General features: G+C 50.6%; 1 protein-coding gene across 1 annotated transcript; it reads left to right on the top strand.

Annotated features, from left to right (window-relative positions):
- Positions 1-1851: 1851 nt before the first annotated feature.
- TRIM3 (tripartite motif containing 3) lies at positions 1852-17881 on the top strand. Its single transcript, XM_047072431.1, has 11 exons — positions 1852-1982; positions 7544-7775; positions 7999-8150; positions 8383-8563; positions 8825-9557; positions 9680-9783; positions 15082-15249; positions 15462-15630; positions 15886-15956; positions 17013-17153; positions 17301-17881. The coding sequence occupies exons 1-11, from the start codon at positions 1852-1854 to the stop codon at positions 17451-17453; spliced, it is 2235 nt and encodes a 744-aa protein (XP_046928387.1). The 3' UTR covers positions 17454-17881.
- Positions 17882-18793: the final 912 nt, after the last annotated feature.

Here is an 18793-nt window from a genome sequence, read left to right as displayed (position 1 = left end):
CAGGATAAAGTCCAAATCCTTAACCTCAAGGTCCTTGGTGATATCATTTCAGCCTCATTTCCCAGACTTACCTCTTGTCTTTTATTCACTTCGCACTGAACACATGGTCCTTTTGGGTTCTCAGTGAGCCTTCTGCCTAAGAACTTTCATTCCTGCTGTTCCTTCAGCTCAGAATGACTTCCTTTCCTCAGTCTTTGATGCCCCCACCCTCATCCCTACCATTTTCCTTCCAACCCTCAGAGCTCGGTTTACAAGTTACCTGCTTGGAGAGGCTTTCTCTGATCACCCAACCAAATCAGTGTTGTTTCTCACAGGATCCTTTCTTTTTTATAGCACTTCCTTCCCCTGCAGTTTATAAGTATGTATTTGCTTATTTACTTTTAAAACATCGCCATTACAAGGACAGTGACCATATCTGTTTTGTTTACGCTCTATCCCTAGTGCCTGTACAAAGTAGACACTTAATAGATATTTGTTGAACTATGGAATAATTATTCAATAAATATATATCAATCCTTTATGTCAGGCTTTCTGCTAAGTGTTAGGGATAAAAAAGTAAAATATCATGCCTGCCTTCAAGAACTCTTCATGCAGTGGAAGAAGTAGAGCAGTTACAAGGATATTATAATATAGCATATATGGGCTAGAATGGAGGAAATACAGGGTATGTAGGGATACAAAGATGGAATACCTAACCCAGACTTCAGGAAACCAGGGAGGACCTTCTGGAGGAAGTGACATTTATGTGGAGACCTGAAAGATCAGTGGGAGTCGGCCAGACAAAGGGGGGCTTGTAAGAGGATCTCAGGCTAAGGGAACAGAATGTTTGATGGCCCAGAAGCAAAAGAGAACAAGGAGTTTTCCAGGAACTGAAAAGAAGCCAATGTGATTTTTTAAATAAATGTTTATTCATTTTTGAGAGAGAGAGAGAGAGAGCATGAGTAGGGGAGGTGCAGGGAGAGAGGGAGAGAGAGAGAATCCCAAGCAGCCTCTGTGCTGCCAGCGCAGAGCCTGAACTGGGACTCGAACTCATGAACTGTGAGATCATGATCTGAGCTGAAATTAAGAGTTGGACACTCAACCGACTGAGCCACCCGGGCGCCCTGTGACTGATCATATATAATCATGAGACGTGAGGTAGTAGAGGGAGGTATGGAGCAAACAAAGCTAAACCTTGTTGGCCAACATAAGGAGTTTGGACTTTGTTCTCTGGACAATGGAGAACCAGTGAGGGATTTTAATAGAGAGTAAGTGACAAGATAGAACCTGTGTTTTAGGAGCCTTGGTATAGCTGCAAGGGAGATAGATGAGAATGCACAAGCAAGGAAACAAGGATGCCAGTTAGGAGGCTGTTGTTGTATCACAGGAGAGACTCAGTAGGATGAGGATTCGGGGAAGGCAGAGGAAGTGAAAGATGGGTATGTCATTGAAAGTGGGCATCCTTGTACTATGTACTCAATAGGCACTATCGCAAATTCTCAAAACATCCATTTGAGGTATGGATTATTCCCATAATTCCAAATCAGGAGACTGAGGCTCGGAGAGGTTGTATGAATTGCCCAAGGTCACATAGCTGGTAAGAGGCTGAGCTGGGTTTGAAACTCAGTCTAACCCTAAGTCTGTGGTTTTAACCAGAGCACCATGCTCAGAGGTCACTAAGCCCACCTCCCTCACCCTGTTCCCTCCCAATCACTGCCTGTCCTGCCTCTGTCTGGAAAGAAATGGGGTTAGTTCTCTGCAGGGGATTTGAGTGGTGAGATTAGGTGGGGAGAGGAAATGTGAGCTTCCCTAGGACTGACCATGTCTCTGTACACAGGCTGGTGTGAGTGGTAGGAGCCATCCGTGAACACCATGGCGAAGAGGGAAGACAGCCCTGGCCCAGAGGTCCAGCCAATGGACAAGCAGTTTCTGGTGTGCAGCATCTGCCTGGATCGGTACCGGTGCCCCAAGGTCCTGCCTTGCCTGCACACGTTTTGTGAGAGGTGAGAGGGTGTGTGTACCAGGGAGGGATGAGGACCTCGCCGCCTCCCCTGAGAGGGGGTGGCATGTATAAACCTATAGGAGGTGAGGAAAATGGGTATACATGTAGGGGAGCAGATGTACCCCAAACTGCAGGAGGTGAGGGTTTGGTGCAAGAACGTGGGAGAGAGGACCAGAAGCTGCTAACACTGGGCCGTGGTCTCTGCCCCTTCCCAAACCAAAGCAGCTTTCAATACCATCAGAGAAATCAAACAGAGCCCAGACTCTCAACAAGCTGCAGCCTCAGAAGAGTTTGTCACCAGTGGGAGGATAGAGGAAGGCCTGTCCTTCCTTCCCTGCTTATCTTCATGGTTGTTCTGAGGCGCTGAGTGAAAGGCAACCACCCCCTTTAGGCTTTATCCGTTATTTACTCATTCAACAAATATTATTTATTGAGCATTTCTATGTGCCAGACCTGTCCCAGGCATTGGGTATGATAAGGAAACAGGTATCATACTTGCTTTTAGAGTATAGTTAAACAGAAAGCCAGTGATCAAAGGATCATACAGCCAGACTATAGAAAAATGTAAGTATTGCCCCCTTCATAATGCTGCACCTGAAGTGCTAAGATATGAGAGTTTAGGTAGGATCTATTGTAGTGTGGAGAATGAGGGAAGGCTTACCTAAGGTGTGATGCAGAGGGTGCACTATAGTGAAGGGTGCACTAAAGTTAGCTAAGCGAAGGGAGTGCTACGAGCATCCTAGGCAGAAGGAAGAACGGGAGAAAAGGCGTGTGGCTTGAGGAAATGTGTCAGGTAAGAGGGCGTGGAGGAAGCCAGGTGAGTCTGGAGCACAAGTGTGAATGAGGTGGTGAGGGTGAAGCCAGACAGGCAGGTGGGGCCCATACTACAGGGGCTTTGTACACCTGTTAGGGAACTCTGCCTTTACCCTGAGAGCTTTGGTCCCTGGGTCTTCTTGCCACTGCCTCCACCCACACCTTCCCACTGATTCCTGCCTTCGTGGAAAGCTGGCTCTGCCACAGGGACGCTGCTCCCCTTCCAGTGCCCCCTCTCCCCCATGCTCTTTAAGATTTCAGCTCTGCTGCTCTCTCTCCTTTGTCAGCTGGAAACACTCTCAGCCTTCTGGCCTATTCCAAGCTCTTCCATCAACCTGCATGGCTTCACGACTCACTTTGGCCTCTTGGTTCTCGACTGTTTCTCCAGGAACATCCTCCTTACCACCTCAGTCATACTTTCTCCCAGTTGTGCCTGGACCTTGCTATCACCCAGAATAATATCACTTCTGTGGTCATAACTCTGGCATCCCACTCCTGGCTCCCATTACTCCACTCCCACTATGACATCTTTGAGTGGGTGTAGACACCTAGCCCCCTCAACTCTTCCTTTTCCCAGCTGACCATCTGACTGGCTGCCATGGTTCCCTCAGGTCTTTGTTCTTTTCAGAACCTATGCAGCAAACATTCAAAACTGGATCAGAACTGTAATTGGACATCTCTGTGCCTCCTCATAGGCCCAGATCACTGACAACTCCTGGAGAAAACTAGTGCCTGAGAAATTATGATAGTAGTAGCTACCATGTATTGATTGCTTATTATGTGCCAGGGACTGGCTAACCGATATACATGCATTGAATTACTTAATCCTCACAACAGATACATTATTACCCCCATTTTACAGGGGAGTAAACTAGGGTTCAGAGCCACTGAGTAATTAAGAAGTATTTCTGAGGCTCTGTAGTAAGTAAGTAGCCAAGGTCTGAATCCAGGTTTGATTGTAGGGCCTTCACTGTTAATTACTACTCATTCATTTATCTCTTGGTCCCTGCTCTCAAAGAGCTTATGCTCTAGTGGATGGTGACTGACAGTAAGCAAGCAAACAATCCAACAGGAGAGTCACAGCTTGTGCTAAGTGCTTTGCAGGAAATAAACAGAGTGTGTGGGGATGGGTGGGCCAGGGGCTCTTCTACATAGAGTCATCAGGGAAGGCTTCCCTGAGGAGGTGACATTTGACCTCAGACCCAAGGATGAGGAGACAGACTTGCAGATTGTTCCAGGCAATGGGAAAAACCCATGCCAAGGCCTTCAGGAAGGAGTAGACTGGGCATGTTCAGAGATCAAAAGAAGCGAGTGTGGCTGAAAGAGGAGGATGAAGTGAGGTCCAAAAGCATCAGGACAACTCATGGAGGAACTTGGTTTTAGGGAAGTGTTTACATTTTATTTTTAAACACAATGGGAAACCATGAGAAGAGATTTTTTTTTTAAGGCAGGGAAATAATGTGAGCTAAATTAGATTTTTAAAGCTCACTCTGGCTGCTGTGCAGACAATAGATTACAGAGGAGCAAGAATGGAAAGAGGAAACCAGTTAGGAAGGTAGTGTAAGCCAGGTATGCTCAACACATAGGAAGGAGGTCTTGACGAGTTTGCAAATATTTTGGCTGAAATTCAGATTTCAGGGTTGATGCAGTGACTGGAGATGAGAAACAGGAGGTGGGGGAAGCATGGGAATAGACAGCTGAGGTGAAGTGGAGGAAAAGATTACTGGGTGTGAGGAGGTCAAGGAATTAAGAGATCCTGTTGGTGGATGGGTCACGTCGTGGATGTCAGAGCCCCTGAGAATGATGGCAGGAGTGCATGGATGGAGGGCCTATTATGGGGGTGGCAGTAACAGAAGAAGAGAGTGAGCCAGAAAAAAGACTTCAGTAACTGGGGAAGCACCCATGAGGTCAGTGGAGATAATAACAGGAGGAGTGGTAGAGACAGAAGGCATGAGCGTCCAAGAAGAATAGAAATGTCCCAGTTGGGGGCAGGGAGGACTCAACCCCACCTGGCCCTAAGGAATGTGGAATGTGAGACAAGCCACTCTATACTTGAGAGGACTGCAGGGAAAACTAGGTCACAAATAAGTTAATATTTGTGAAGCACTTAGAATCGTGCTTGGCACATCATGTTTGTTAAATAAATAAAAATTAATTAATGCAGATTCAGAGGTGTAGAGAACATTAAGAGGAGAGACTGAGGATATAGGAAAGTGTGCACCATGCAGATCTTCCCTCCACAGATTCATGGTCTCCCAACACAGCCACAGTCTGTGTGTTTCTAGCAAGCTGTCTCTCGTCCTCCCTCCAGTGACTAATCCCAGCCCTCACTAGTCTCCTGAACCCCTCCTTCACTCTCAACAGCCGGTCTTGCCTGAGGCGAGTGAAGCATGGTGTCTAACTTCACCCCTGTGCTCAAGTGCATTCACCTCTCTTTCTCTCTTCCCCCATTCACAGGATGGCCTCTTCAGGCCAACCTGAACCATTACCCCCTCTCAGAGACCTGTCCACACTTCTTCTTGTCTCTTCTATGTCTCCCTCTCTACTGGCTTCTCAATGCATAAACATGCTCAAGGCTCCCATTACAAACAGATAAGAACTCTCCTTTGTCCCTTTGTCCCAGCTAGCGGCCAAGCAGTCCTTCATTCCCCTTCTTCCCCAAACTCCCAACCTCCCATTCATTCTTCAACTGGCAGCAGTCAAGCTCTCCTCCCCCCACCCCTACCCCACACTCACTCACCCAGTTTTCCTTACAGACGAATGTGCTCTCACGCTGGCCAAATTCAGGGGGCATTTTCCAATCCTTTCCTACCCTGACTCCTCAGCTGCTTTTGACACCGATGACTGCTTCTTCCCTCCTTCTGGAAATGCACTAGTCTCTTTGCTGTCTTGACGGTGTCTCTCCTCTTACCTCTCTACTGGTTCCTCTTTACTCTCCTTGTTCAGTATTTCCTGTGTGCTCTGCCCTGCTCTTGGCACTGAATCCACCTTTTGGGCTGATCTCAACCTCTTCTGTGGCTACAGAGGCCTTCTCAGTGTTGATGGCATCCCCATCTCTCTGTAACCTGCCTTTTCCCCAGCTGTCTGCTGCGCCTCACCTCCTGGATGTCCCACTGTTCCAGTAAACTCAGCCAGGTCAAAGCTGAAAGCCTTTATAAACCACTCCTTTTTCTGTGTTTCTCATCTTAGTGATTGTTACCACCATCCACTCAGTCCTCTAAGCTAGGAATCTGGGAGTCAACCAAGACTCATCTCTCACTCTCCATATCTACTCAGAGCTAACACCTCCCACTGCTTTACTTCTTAAATACTTCTTAAATTTGTACCAGCTCATAGTCTACATTGCTACTGCCTAATTCCAGGTTTTTCTCATCTACCGCAAGATCTTTTACAAGATGATTGCAAGAGTATCTTGGCTAAACACATGTTTTGTCTTGGATTTGAATCCAGGCTCCAGTGCTCACTAGCTTTGTTACCTTGGATGACTCACCCTTTTTTAGTCTATTAACATAAACATAAAGCACAAAGCATAGCACCCAGCACTTAGTACTTAATAAATGGCAACTGGATGATGATGATGATGATGATGCTACCATACCCTGTCTGCTGTCTCACCATGTTCAAATTCATCCTCCACACAGAGGCAATGAGGAGGATAAAATGTAAACCTGGCTGTACCATGCTCCTACTGCTCCCTATTGCTATTGGGATAATTTCTAAGTTCCTCATGTGGCCCATGTGGCCCTCCATGACTGGCCCCTGCCTCTCTCTCCAGACTTCTCTTACATTTCTTGCCTTGGACTTGGTCTCCAGCCATCTCAGACTGCTTCCCTACTTACATGATGCTGTTTCTGGCCACCTTCTGTGTCTGGAACACCCTTCCTCTTCTCCCTGCACTTCTCTTTGGTTAGGCTAACAATGATTTATCCAGGAAGATTTAGCTTACAACATTTCTTCTGAAGCATTTCCTGGCTGTTCTCTTCTCCCACCCTGGGCCAGATGCCCCTTCTGTGCATTTCCTTATCACTGCATGTACAGTCTTCTTTATGTTAATAATAAATAATATAATACCCTGCAATATATAGTGGTTGCCATGAGTCAGCATGTGAGCACTTCATATTTAATCCTCCCTCCAGCACCCTGTGAAGTCTGTGCTGTCTCCATTTTACAAAGCAAGGATCCTTGGCTCATAAAAGTTAAGTAACTTGTCAGGGGTCATGCGGTATAATAGATGACTGACCTAAGAATTGAACCCAAACAGCCTAACTCCAGGACCCATGCCCTTATCATTATACTATTTACTTCTCTAAACTCTTTCTGTGACTTTTTTTTTTCTCTGTAGATTTGGAAGTATTTTAGAGATAGGCACTGTGTTTTATCTTTGTATCGCTAGAGCTTTGCACAAATTTGGCAAGAGTAGGTAGTAAATGTTTAATGACTTAATGGGTGGAGGGGCTAGTTGCACATTTTCTATGAGAAGGGTTTGTAAACACCTGTGGAAGGTGAGCCTGTGTTTGTACACACTGTGAGGAATGCAGATCTGTCTGTTCTCCTGAGAGAGATCAGGGATGTGTTTCCACTCCGTTGTGAAAGGTGAGGCCTTTTACACCTGTCGGCAGGACAAGATGTACGTGCCAACCAGAGAGGTTTCAAAATGAAGTGTACAATTGCAAGAAGGATTGGCATCCTTGGACAGCATGAGGAGGGATACACTGATTTTGCCCACCCCTCCTCCTCCTCCCTGGTCAGATGCCTCCAGAACTACATCCCTGCCCAGAGCCTGACGCTGTCATGTCCGGTGTGTCGGCAGACGTCCATCCTCCCCGAGCAGGGTGTCTCCGCACTGCAGAACAACTTCTTCATCAGTAGCCTCATGGAGGCCATGCAGCAGGCACCTGATGGGGCCCACGACCCCGAGGACCCCCACCCCCTCAGCGCGGTGGCTGGCCGCCCCCTCTCCTGCCCCAACCATGAAGGCAAGGTGGGCCCAAGCAGGCCCAGTGAGGCCAGGACTTGGGGTGGAGGGGGAGGAGAGGTTGGGGGAGGGGCTGAGTGGCCGTGGGTGAGAGGGTGTTTCTCTGGATGAGTGGTCCAGGTAGGGGATGCACCTGGAAGGCGAGGGGCAAGGAGGGCAGATGGGGAGGGGAGAAGACAAAGAAGCTTGGGGTATAGCCGTTGCCTGACTAGAGTGCTTATGCCACCAGACGATGGAGTTTTACTGTGAGGCCTGCGAGACGGCCATGTGCGGCGAGTGCCGCGCGGGGGAGCACCGAGAGCACGGCACCGTGCTGCTGCGCGACGTGGTGGAGCAGCACAAGGCGGCCCTGCAGCACCAGCTCGAGGCGGTGCGCGGCCGGTAGGAGCCTGCTGGGGACCTGGGCTGGGGGGGGCCATCGGCGAGCGTCTCAACCGGGGCAGCGGGGCAGGGGAGGGACGTTGGGGAGGCTAGAAATAAAATTCTTAGGGAAGGCAGGGAGGTCGAGGTAGGGCGTCTCCTAGAGGGCACAGTATAGGGTGCCCCCTGAGAAGGACCGGTTTGGTGAGGGCATCCTCAAGCAACCCGGGTATGAGATGTTTCCCTTCCCCAGACTACCACAGCTGTCCGCAGCTATCGCCTTAGTGGGGGGCATCAGCCAGCAGCTGCAGGAGCGCAAAGCAGAGGCCCTGGCCCAGATCAGCGCAGCCTTCGAGGACCTGGAACAGGCGCTGCAACAGCGCAAGCAGGCTCTGGTCAGCGACCTGGAGGCCATTTGTGGGGCCAAGCAGAAGGTGCGTGTGTTCACCCTTCCCTACCACCACCCACTGTGACATGGCTGTATTGCCTCCACGCTTTCTCTGCTTTCCACACCTGGGCAACCCTTTCCCTAGACTATACGTTCTGCCTCCCGACACGGTCCCATTGGTACCGCGGTATCGGTCTCCTGCCCATACTCACCTTCTTGCAATTCTTTCATGCTATAGTACCGTAAGTTCCTAAGGAATCACAGAGACCCTCTCTGCGCGACCAACCTTCCCCTGTCCCCTCCTCAGGTGTTGCAGACCCAGTTAGACACACTGCGTCAGGGGCAGGAACATATCGGCAGCAGCTGCAGCTTCGCGGAACAAGCCCTGCGTCTGGGCTCGGCCCCGGAGGTGTTGCTGGTGCGCAAGCACATGCGAGAGCGGCTGGCCGCGCTGGCGGCTCAGGCCTTCCCCGAGCGGCCACATGAGAACGCGCAGCTGGAACTGGTCCTCGAAGTCGATGGGCTGCGGCGATCGGTGCTCAATCTTGGCGCGCTGCTCACCACGAGTGCCACTGCACATGAGACCGTGGCCACGGGCGAGGGCCTGCGCCAGGCGCTCGTGGGCCAGCCCGCCTCACTCACCGTCACTACCAAAGACAAGGATGGGAGGCTGGTGCGCACAGGCAGCGCGGAGCTGCGCGCAGAGATCACGGGCCCTGACGGCACGCGCCTTCCTGTGCCGGTGGTGGACCACAAGAACGGCACGTATGAGCTGGTGTACACGGCACGCACTGAAGGCGAGCTGTTCCTCTCAGTGCTGCTCTACGGCCAGCCGGTGCGTGGCAGCCCTTTCCGCGTGCGTGCCCTGCGTCCTGGAGACCTGCCACCTTCCCCAGACGACGTCAAGCGCCGCGTCAAGTCCCCCGGCGGCCCCGGCAGCCACGTACGCCAGAAGGCGGTGCGCAGGCCCAGCTCCATGTACAGCACAGGTGGCAAACGGAAGGACAACCCCATTGAGGACGAACTTGTCTTCCGAGTTGGTACAGATGGCTGAGGGCTGAGCCAGATGGGGGCGGGCAGTGGGCAGGGTAGATCTGGGAGGGAGGCTCAAAATGACCTAAGAGTGAATTCTTTTTTCCCCCCTCCCCTGCCTTCCCCACAGGAAGTCGAGGAAGGGAGAAGGGTGAATTCACCAATTTACAGGGCGTGTCGGCAGCTAGCAGCGGACGCATAGTGGTAGCAGACAGCAACAACCAATGTATCCAGGTAAGCATCTTTCCTGCTCTCCCCTGACCCAATAAAGGTTCTCAAACTATAGCCTCCTGAAAAAACAGGGTACAGGTCACCTCCTGAAAGGTGAACCAGTCCTTAAAGATAGTATCAGTCCTTAAAGAGCAATGAATCATAGCACCACCCCGCACCCACCCACTTCCACTGGCCACACTATCCAATACCCTGGCAGTTAGGCCCCTGGGTTTTCCTGTGCTTGCAGCCTCTACCTCCCAGGCTGGGGCTCAGGCCAGACCAGCTCCTGGACCCCGAATATCTGGTTCATTCTTCACCCCTCTGTCTCCATTTGAGCCTCCACCTGGCTGGCTTACTTTCTCCCCTTTTCTCTACGTGGTCAGGATACAGGCTCTGCCCTCCCCTGCTTCCTTCTCATGCCAGCCTGCCTCCAGAGTATCTGTGTGGGTCTCTGAAAACATCTGGTTTGGCTACCCCCAAATGGGGGTAACTTGTGAAAAGAGGTGTCTTCCAGAGGCTGCAGTGTAACCTCACAGGTGGTCCTGCTCTCCGTGCTCCCAGTCTCTCACATACCTGATTCAAGCATCTGCCATACAAATGGACGTGGCCATGCTGCGCTTTGAGCTCCTTAAAGCCAGGAAGCGTGGTTTTCTTTCTGTATTCCATAGAGTGAGCCCAGAGCCTAGTGACAGGCACCAGCTTGGCAAACACGGTATAGCAGTTAAAAGCTCAGGCTCTGAAACCAGACACCTGGGCTTGAATCCTAGCTCTGCCACTTACTGACAAGTCATGTGACCTCCCTAGCTTCTGAGAACTCATGTGTAAAATTAGGAAAAGAATACCTCATGGAGTTGCTGGGAACATTAAAATGACATAATGCACTGTGCGTGACACCTGGTGAACCTTCTAATGTTAGCTATTGTTAAAAATATCATTGTCCAGGTGGAGACTGTAAATAAAAGCCAGGAGGTGGGAAAGTGCTGGAGGAGGTTGTTCAGGGAACTGGAAGGATCCCAGCTGGCTAGAGGTGGATTACTATTAGAAGCCCAGTAGCTGAGGTAGCGTTGTAAATGGTTTTAGAGAGGATGCTGTGGAATTTTAATTTTATCCTGTGCAGGATTGTTTCTAACTACCATGGACTTCATTCAGTTCTTGCAAACATTGTATCAGGTGGCAAAACTTTTCTTGAGGATTCTTACTTCACTACACCTATACATTTAAAATGTTTTTAATGTTTATTTATATCTGAAGGGGAGAGATACAGAGCATGAGTGGGGAGGGGCAGAGAGAGAGGGGAACACAGAATCCAAAGCAGGCTCTGTCAGCACAGAGCCTGATGCGGGGTTCGAACCCACAAACCACGAGATCATGACCTAAGCTGATGTCAGACGCCCAACCAACGTGAGCCACCAGGTGTCCCCCTACACCTATACATTTAAAGTCCTTCCTAACCCTGACTGAGTACCCCTGTCACACTTCCAGCTCTGCCAAAGGTCTGTCACCTTAGTGTCAGCTCCTCCCAACCCCTGCTTTCCATGTAGCAGGCTGAAGGTGCCAGGAACTTTTCCATGACCACATTCCCTGTACTGTCCCACCTGCTTTGATTCCTCTGCTATTCCTAAGAGCAGAGGAATGAAGAGGTGCAGGGTAGCACATGGCAGCATTTGGGTCCAGCCCAGATAGCGAGGGAGGGATGAGGTGAGTAGGGCTGGTGCCAGGTCCCTACTCAGTCCCACCCTTCACCTTCTAGTTCTTTTCCTTCTTCTTATGCCAGGGATGCCTTCTGGCACAAGAGCTGAGATTTGGGAAGCCTTCCCAGGTGTGCACACACATGAGTGCTCGCATGCACACAAAGATGCATGTTGCTTTGTCTCCCTGATGAGGGGCTGGGGAATTGAGAAGGAGGGCCTGGAGCAGCCCCCCTCCCCTCCAGACACCCGCCACTCCTATGGCAGCCCTTCTTCTCATTCCTATTCCCATCAGCACCCCAGCGGCATAACCACTATAGTGGACCTGAACTCTCAGATCCCCGAGCTGAGTTTCTGCTTCTTTTATTTTGGGGTCCCCCAGCTTTGTAGGGACCGGGCCCCAGGTGGATGTTGCCTTCCCACCTCACTTCCCAAACAGTGAGATTTGGTGACCTTGTGAACTTTTCCTCCTTTGGACGGTCTGTGGTGACAGCTGAGACAAATCCCTTCATTGTGCTGAATCAGCATCAGCTGACAGAAGGGAAAAATATTTTGTGATTTTGAATGAAGAATTTTATTTGTATATATTATATCCGTGTGTAATCATCTTAGTCCAGAAATTTTATCAGCTCTTCTGTGAAGACTTCCTCGTTTCCTTCAGGAAGAATATTAATCACATTCTCCTTTGAGTTCCCTCTGCCTTTGCTATCACATTTTTCATACTTTACCAGAATCACTAGCTTGTTTTGTTTTGTTTTATTAGTCTGTCTCCCCTCAACTAGACTCAGATCCTGAAGTTACTTAGTGCTACTGTGGTATAGGAGAGAGATGTTAAGGACCAGACTAGGGCACCAGCAGATTCTAGAGAGGTTAAGAAAACAAATGTGTCAGGTGATAATGGGCCATCACATGTCAAAGGAGAAGAAGGGGTCAAGAACGGCAGGACTTGGTGCACCGGGTAGCTGGTGCTGCCTTTCAGGAGCAAGCCTGGGTATAAGTTGATGAATTCTCTTGCACACATGATGAGTGTGATATGGCTGTGTGGCACCCTAGTGGTGATGGCCAGTTCTGTCTGAGCTTGAGCTGAGGAATTCATGTACTTGTTGCTGTACCAGTGCTGCAAATGCAGTAACAAATAAGGCAGACAGTCCCTGTTCCACCTGAGACTTACATCCTTTGGAGACAAGGGTGTTTAGCAGTTAGTTCCAGAAGTGTCATTTGTTAGCAAAAGAACTGTAAAGCATGTATCATGGAGGCCTACCTTTATGCGTATATATTGATTTAAGGGCTGGAGTTGGTCATTAAAGGCTTTTCTGAAGAAGCGACCTGGAAATTTCTAAGAATCAAAAGATGAGTAGGAGTTGGCTAGGTGTCAGGGGTGGGATAGGATAGGATGGGAAGAGCCTACTCCATTCCCCCTCACCCCTACTCCAAGCCTCAGCGTTGAGCCGGAGACTGAGCTGTTCAGACTGGAGGAGGCACACGTGCAGCCTCATTGCTGATCTGGCAGCACCTTTAGTCCCACTTGCAAGATGGTGCCTCCCTCTCATGCTAGCTAGTGCTGGCCTGCCACAGGGGACCAGGGCAGACCCCCGGGCTGTGCTGGCCTGCCAGCTGAGGGCATGATAGAAGTCCACATCAGGAGGGAGGACTAGTTCAAACAGCCCTGCAGGCATGAGAGATGGAGCAGGGGCAGGGAGCCTAGCCCACTTAGGGGGAGCAGGTCTGGATGGAAGAGCAAGGGCAAGGCCCAGAACTTGAGTTCCCCAAGGCTGCTCCTGGCTCTGACTCATCTTGTGTCCCTAGAGTCTATAACAAAGCAGATCATGTGAGACTTGTGTAGTGAGTGATGTTTTGGCTGTGAAGGAGAAGCAAGAGGCTATAGAGGGAGGGAGAATTGAAGGATGGGAAGACCTGAGTACGTTGGGTGGCTAAAAGAGAAGGTAGGAGAGGGGAAAAGGTCAGAAGGTTCACTCTGTCCAGGAGGAAGGTTACCTTGTCAGCCCCTTGGCCTGTATGTGCTCATCCTTGTCCACCGCCCTGCCCTTTCTTGTGTGCTACCAAGTCCTGTTGTCTTCCTCCCATGTCTCCTGAGTCCATCTTCACTCCAGCAAGTACCCTGGTCAAAGCCATCATCATCACTTCTCACCTGGACTAGTGCAGTGCCTCTGGCTACCCAGCCAGTGTCCAGTGTTGACCCCTCCCTGCAGCCAAAGTGCTCTTTCTTAAAAGCGCCCATGTGGTTTTTTCAATACCACCAAGCAACTCTCAGTGGACATTGACCAGGTGTCCTGCAAATTTAACTCCATTTTGACACTGTTTACCTATAGAGATAGCATCACTTCCCACAAGACTGCCCTCACATCGGATGCCAGTCACAAGTCTGGGTTGTTACTTGTGCTTCTTACTGACCAGCTATAAATTGGAGTGTCATATGACCCCCTCCTCAGGTTCTATTAATTTGCTAGAGTGACTCATGGAACTCAGAGGAGCATTTTATTCCGTTTGCCAGTTTACTACAGAGGATACTATAAAGCATACAGACGAACAACCAGATAGGGAAGTACAGAGGGTGAGGTCTGGAAGAGTCACTACTGCAGGAACTTTGGTCCCTGTGGAATTGGGGTGCGCCACCCTCCCGGCACCAACATGGAGGCACTTCAGATCTGTACCATTCCCCTCTTCTCCTTCTCAGAGGTTGGTGGATAGGGCTGAAAGTTCCAACCCTTTAATCATCAGGTCTTTCTGGTGACCAGCCTCATCCTGAAGCTTCATAGGGGCCCCACCCTAAGTCACCTAAGTCACAAGGGGCTCCTTGTGAATGACAAAAGACAATCCTATTAATCAGGAAATTCCAAGAGTGCCAAGCACTGGGGACAAAGACCAAATATATTTCTTGTTATACCACAAAAGCAGATCTCATCTTGTCACTCCTCTGCCTAGAAATTTTCAGTGAATTCTCATTATACCCAGGGGGAACTTTACTCCTGCTGTTCATGGGAGTGCTCCCTGCAATCCAGCCTCACTGGACGAGCAGTGCCCATACTGCACCCTGTGCCTTTCACACACTGTTGACTCTGCTTAAAGTGCCTTTCCACCTCCCTTACTGGCCAGCTTTGGTTCATCTCTTGGCATCTTTATTAGGCTATTAGCTCAGATATTCATCTTTCAGAGCCTTTCCTGGCCAGTCCCCCTCATCTCTCTCTTATTCTTTTTTTTTTTTTTTAAGAGACAGAGTGTGAGCAGGGGAGAGGTAGAGAGTGAGGGAGATACAGAATCTGAAGCAGGCTCCAGGCTCCGAGCTGTCAGCACAGAGCCCAATGCGGGGCTCAAACCCACGAACCATGAGATAATGACCTAAGCTGAAGTAGGATGCTTAACTGACTGAGCCGCCCAGGTGCCCCATATTCCCTCTCATATTCTTACAGCCCTGTTCATACCTGTGCTACATGTCACCTCAGGTCTGCGGCCTTGTCTGATTCTTCACTGTACCCCCAGCATGGTGTCGGTAAATGTTTGTTGAATGACTGAATGAACGGGGGGGTCTCCTCCCTCAGGATCTTGCTCCCTTCCCTCTGTGCCCACAGTCTCTCCCCTCCTCCCCGTTCCCTCCCTTGCTCCTCTGCTCCAGGTTTTCTCCAATGAAGGCCAGTTCAAGTTCCGCTTTGGGGTCCGAGGGCGCTCACCTGGGCAGCTGCAGCGCCCTACAGGTGTGGCAGTGGACACCAATGGAGACATTATTGTGGCAGACTATGACAACCGTTGGGTCAGCATCTTCTCCCCTGAGGGCAAATTCAAGGTGAGAGGCCTACTGTCACTGTGCTCTGCATTCCTAATGGCCAGCTCAGGTGACCATTCTAGTGCCTCCTGCTGGTCAGGGTCTGACCATCCCCAGCCCAAGGTTCTCCTTTAGTGTCCATCCCCAGCCCAAGGTTCTCCTTTAGTGTCAGGCTGGGACTACTCTCCCGACAAGGCAGGATAAAGGCCCTAATGGGTATCCCCTTCTTCCAGACCAAGATTGGAGCTGGCCGTCTCATGGGCCCCAAAGGAGTGGCCGTAGACCGGAATGGACATATCATTGTGGTCGACAACAAGTCTTGCTGCGTCTTTACTTTCCAGCCCAATGGCAAGCTGGTTGGCCGTTTTGGGGGCCGTGGTGCCACTGACCGCCACTTTGCAGGTATTGGGGAATAATTCAGAGATCTATTCTGATACCCCAGTCCCAGAGAACTACCCCGGATACCCCAGCTTCAACTACCCCCCCTATATCTTGGCTCCAGAGGACCCCCTCCCTTCACTATACCTTGGTACCATACCTGTCAGCCTCTGAGACCCCACCCCTTTTCCAATGCCCCAGCTTTATCATCCCAGATATTCTTCTCCATCCCATGCAGTATCCCATTTTACTGCCCTAGAGACTGCTTTGTATTTTCAGGGCCCCATTTTGTGGCTGTAAACAACAAGAATGAGATTGTAGTGACGGATTTCCATAACCATTCAGTGAAGGTCAGTGTCTTTCTTCCCTCTATGACCGCTGTCCTGACATCTTTTCCTCTTTCACAAGACTGCTCTCTCCCTCACCATTTTCCCCCCTTGAGATCATTCATTTGAACAATAAACATTTATGGCATGGCTACTTTGTCCCAGGTGCTATGCTAGAAGCTGGGGATACAGCGATGAATAAAGCAAATACGCTGTGTTCTTTGTTATGGTTTAGTAGGGGAGAGGTAAAGCAGCATATTGCTGTGTATTATTATATTACAGTATGATGTGATAGATTCTGTGGTAGGGCAGTGCAGGGCACTGTGTGAGGGCATGGTAGAAGAAATTGATTCAGGTGAGACTGAGAACCACCTAAAGCAGCAGGGGAACTAACCGGAAGGGAGAGAAGGAGGAAAGGATTTGAGGCAAGGAGGACAAGAGGACCAAGATTTGGAGATGGTCCCTTAACAGTGTGTTCGAGAAACCACCAGTAGTTCAGACTGGGTTTGAAGAGGGGAGTATGGATCAAGTGTGGATGAATCTTGTGAACCCTGTTAAGGGGCTTTCTCTCTTCCTAAGAGTTATGGGGAGTCACTGAAGGGTTGCAGGCAGCAGGGTAATGCAGTGCTATGTCTTAGATCACTCTGGCTGGGGTGAGACTGGTGTTGGGATGATCCGTCTTTTGTAGTAATCTAGATGAGAAATGTTGAGGACCGCTGCAGGGGCAATATATACAGTAGGGTGCAGTTTTGAGAGAATCAGCAATTTGTGTTAATTCACTGGCCGTCAAGCAGAGGAGAAGGTGGAGTTGAGAACGACTCATGGCCAGATGGGCATTGCCATTAAAAAAAAAAAGAAAAAAAAAAACGCGGGGAAGTTGAGCTGTTAGATTTGATAAGCCCAAGGTACATTAGCTGGACCTATTCAGTAGGCAGTGGGAAACATGGATGTGAAGCCTGGGATGAAGAACTGGGCTGGAGCTGTAGACGTGGGGGTCCCCAGCCCTGGGGCTTCGCCCTCTCCTCCTTGAAGGCTCTGTCCGAGGCCAGGTCCCCAGTCCCCAGCCCTTTCCCCTGCCAGGTGTACACTGCCGACGGAGAGTTCCTCTTCAAGTTTGGCTCCCATGGAGAGGGCAATGGGCAGTTCAACGCCCCCACAGGAGTAGCAGTCGACTCCAACGGGAACATCATTGTGGCCGACTGGGGCAACAGCCGCATCCAGGTAAGGCCCAGGGATGGCATGGGGCTGAGGCTTCCTGCTGTGCTGCGTGCACCAGCCCCCCCTCCCGCAACTCCCCTGCCACACCCCTGCAAATGCCTCTCATCCACCTGATCTCACCTCTCCCTCCATTGTCCACTCATTCCCCAGGTATTCGACAGCTCTGGCTCCTTCCTGTCCTACATCAACACGTCTGCAGAGCCACTGTATGGCCCCCAGGGCCTGGCACTGACCTCAGATGGACACGTGGTGGTGGCCGATGCTGGCAACCACTGCTTTAAAGCTTATCGCTACCTCCAGTAGCTGCACAGGGGCCCTGCCTGGCTCATGGAGGGACAGACATGGGGGGATTGGACAAGAGGGTCTGGCCGGGAGTTGGGCCGGACCTGGCAGCACTGAATGTGGGCTGTGGGCGTGGGTGCGCCCAGTGCCCTCCCTCTCCCCGTCTCCCAACCCCACGGTTGCACTTTATTTATTCGGTTCTTGCTTTGGTGACTGGGTGGGCCTGGACTGTGGTCCCAAGGATGTGTGCAGAGCTTCACCCTTCCCCCTCTCCCCACCTTACACGCCTGCCCTGTCCCCTCAGTCTGCCCCCCACCCCCCAGCCTGGGGCCAGAACAGCCTCTCACTCCAGGGCAAAAGTCCCTCTGGTTGTCTCCCTACCACACCATACACACTGACAGAGACAGCAATACCCCACCCCCCATATTAAGTAAATGTGTTCACCAAGATGGTTTTGTTGCTTTCTTGTGGGGTGGGGCTGCAAGGGTATGGGAGGGTGGGACTCACTCTGAACTAAAAGGTGGGCAAGCAGGCAGGCAGGTGATCCAGAATCCTAAGAGCCCTGATGTTTTAAAGTTTCAGGAGTAGAACACAAGAGAGGGTGAACCCCTGGGACTCTTAGCCACCTGCCAAGTCCCTGTCCCTGGGCCCATGTCTCCTGCAGAAATAGTAAGTCCTTTGGCTGTGTGCCCTACAGCTGAGAAGGAGCTTGGGAAAAAATGACCCTTGCCCAGAACCCAGCCAGCAGCTGCAGGGAGAACAGTTTGAGGGTATGACAGTAATTCCTGAAGCTCAGGCCTGGGTTGGGGACCTTGGGGCTATCCCAGGTGGAAGCCAGGTGTGGGAGACTCCATGGCCAATTTTCAAGCTCACTGCTGAAGCTGTGGAGCCCTGCTTCATCCTCCTGTTCCCCATTCCATGATCATCGCCCCTTCTCCACAGTGGAATGAGAATCCTCATACCCCTCCTGAGTTCTAGTCCCCTGGAGTTGACTACCAGTTCCAGAGATAATTATAACCAGCACTCAGTGATTTGGGAGTCAGGGGCTCTGACTTCTCCCTCTACAAAAGGCTGAGGCTCAGAGGAATAGGGCATATGGCTGATGAAGGGCAGAGCCCGGACTGGAATCTGTAGCTGTCATACTCCTAATCTGAAAGCTGTAGCACTTAACTCATCCTTACATTCCTTGCACCTGGTGTAGTAACCAGCAGAGAAGGCACTCCACAAGGTTTGGGGAAGGACAGATCAGGGAAGGTTGGTTATGAGAAGCCATGGGAAAGCTCGACATTGTCCTGGTGTATGATTCCTGGGACTAGGATGGGAGGACCTGTCCACGGAGACCATGGGGGCTTTATAGAGAT

The sequence above is a fragment of the Lynx rufus genome, unplaced genomic scaffold, assembly GCF_022079265.1.
Source record: "Lynx rufus isolate CCGP_SWC_20201006 ecotype Redwood Valley unplaced genomic scaffold, mLynRuf1.p SCAF_9, whole genome shotgun sequence".
Classification (NCBI taxonomy): domain Eukaryota; kingdom Metazoa; phylum Chordata; class Mammalia; order Carnivora; family Felidae; genus Lynx; species Lynx rufus.
Note: the sequence above shows the minus strand (reverse complement) of the source record. Positions and strands in the feature narration are given on the sequence as shown.

Excerpts from the sequence above, each read along its gene's own strand:
- TRIM3 (XM_047072431.1), top strand. The coding sequence starts at position 1,852 with ATGGCGAAGAGGGAAGACAGCCCTGGCCCAGAGGTCCAGCCAATGGAC. Across the intron at positions 8,151-8,382 it reads CTCGAGGCGGTGCGCGGCCG|ACTACCACAGCTGTCCGCAG; the intron begins GTAGGAGCCTGC and ends TCCCTTCCCCAG. Across the intron at positions 9,558-9,679 it reads CGAACTTGTCTTCCGAGTTG|GAAGTCGAGGAAGGGAGAAG; the intron begins GTACAGATGGCT and ends CCTTCCCCACAG.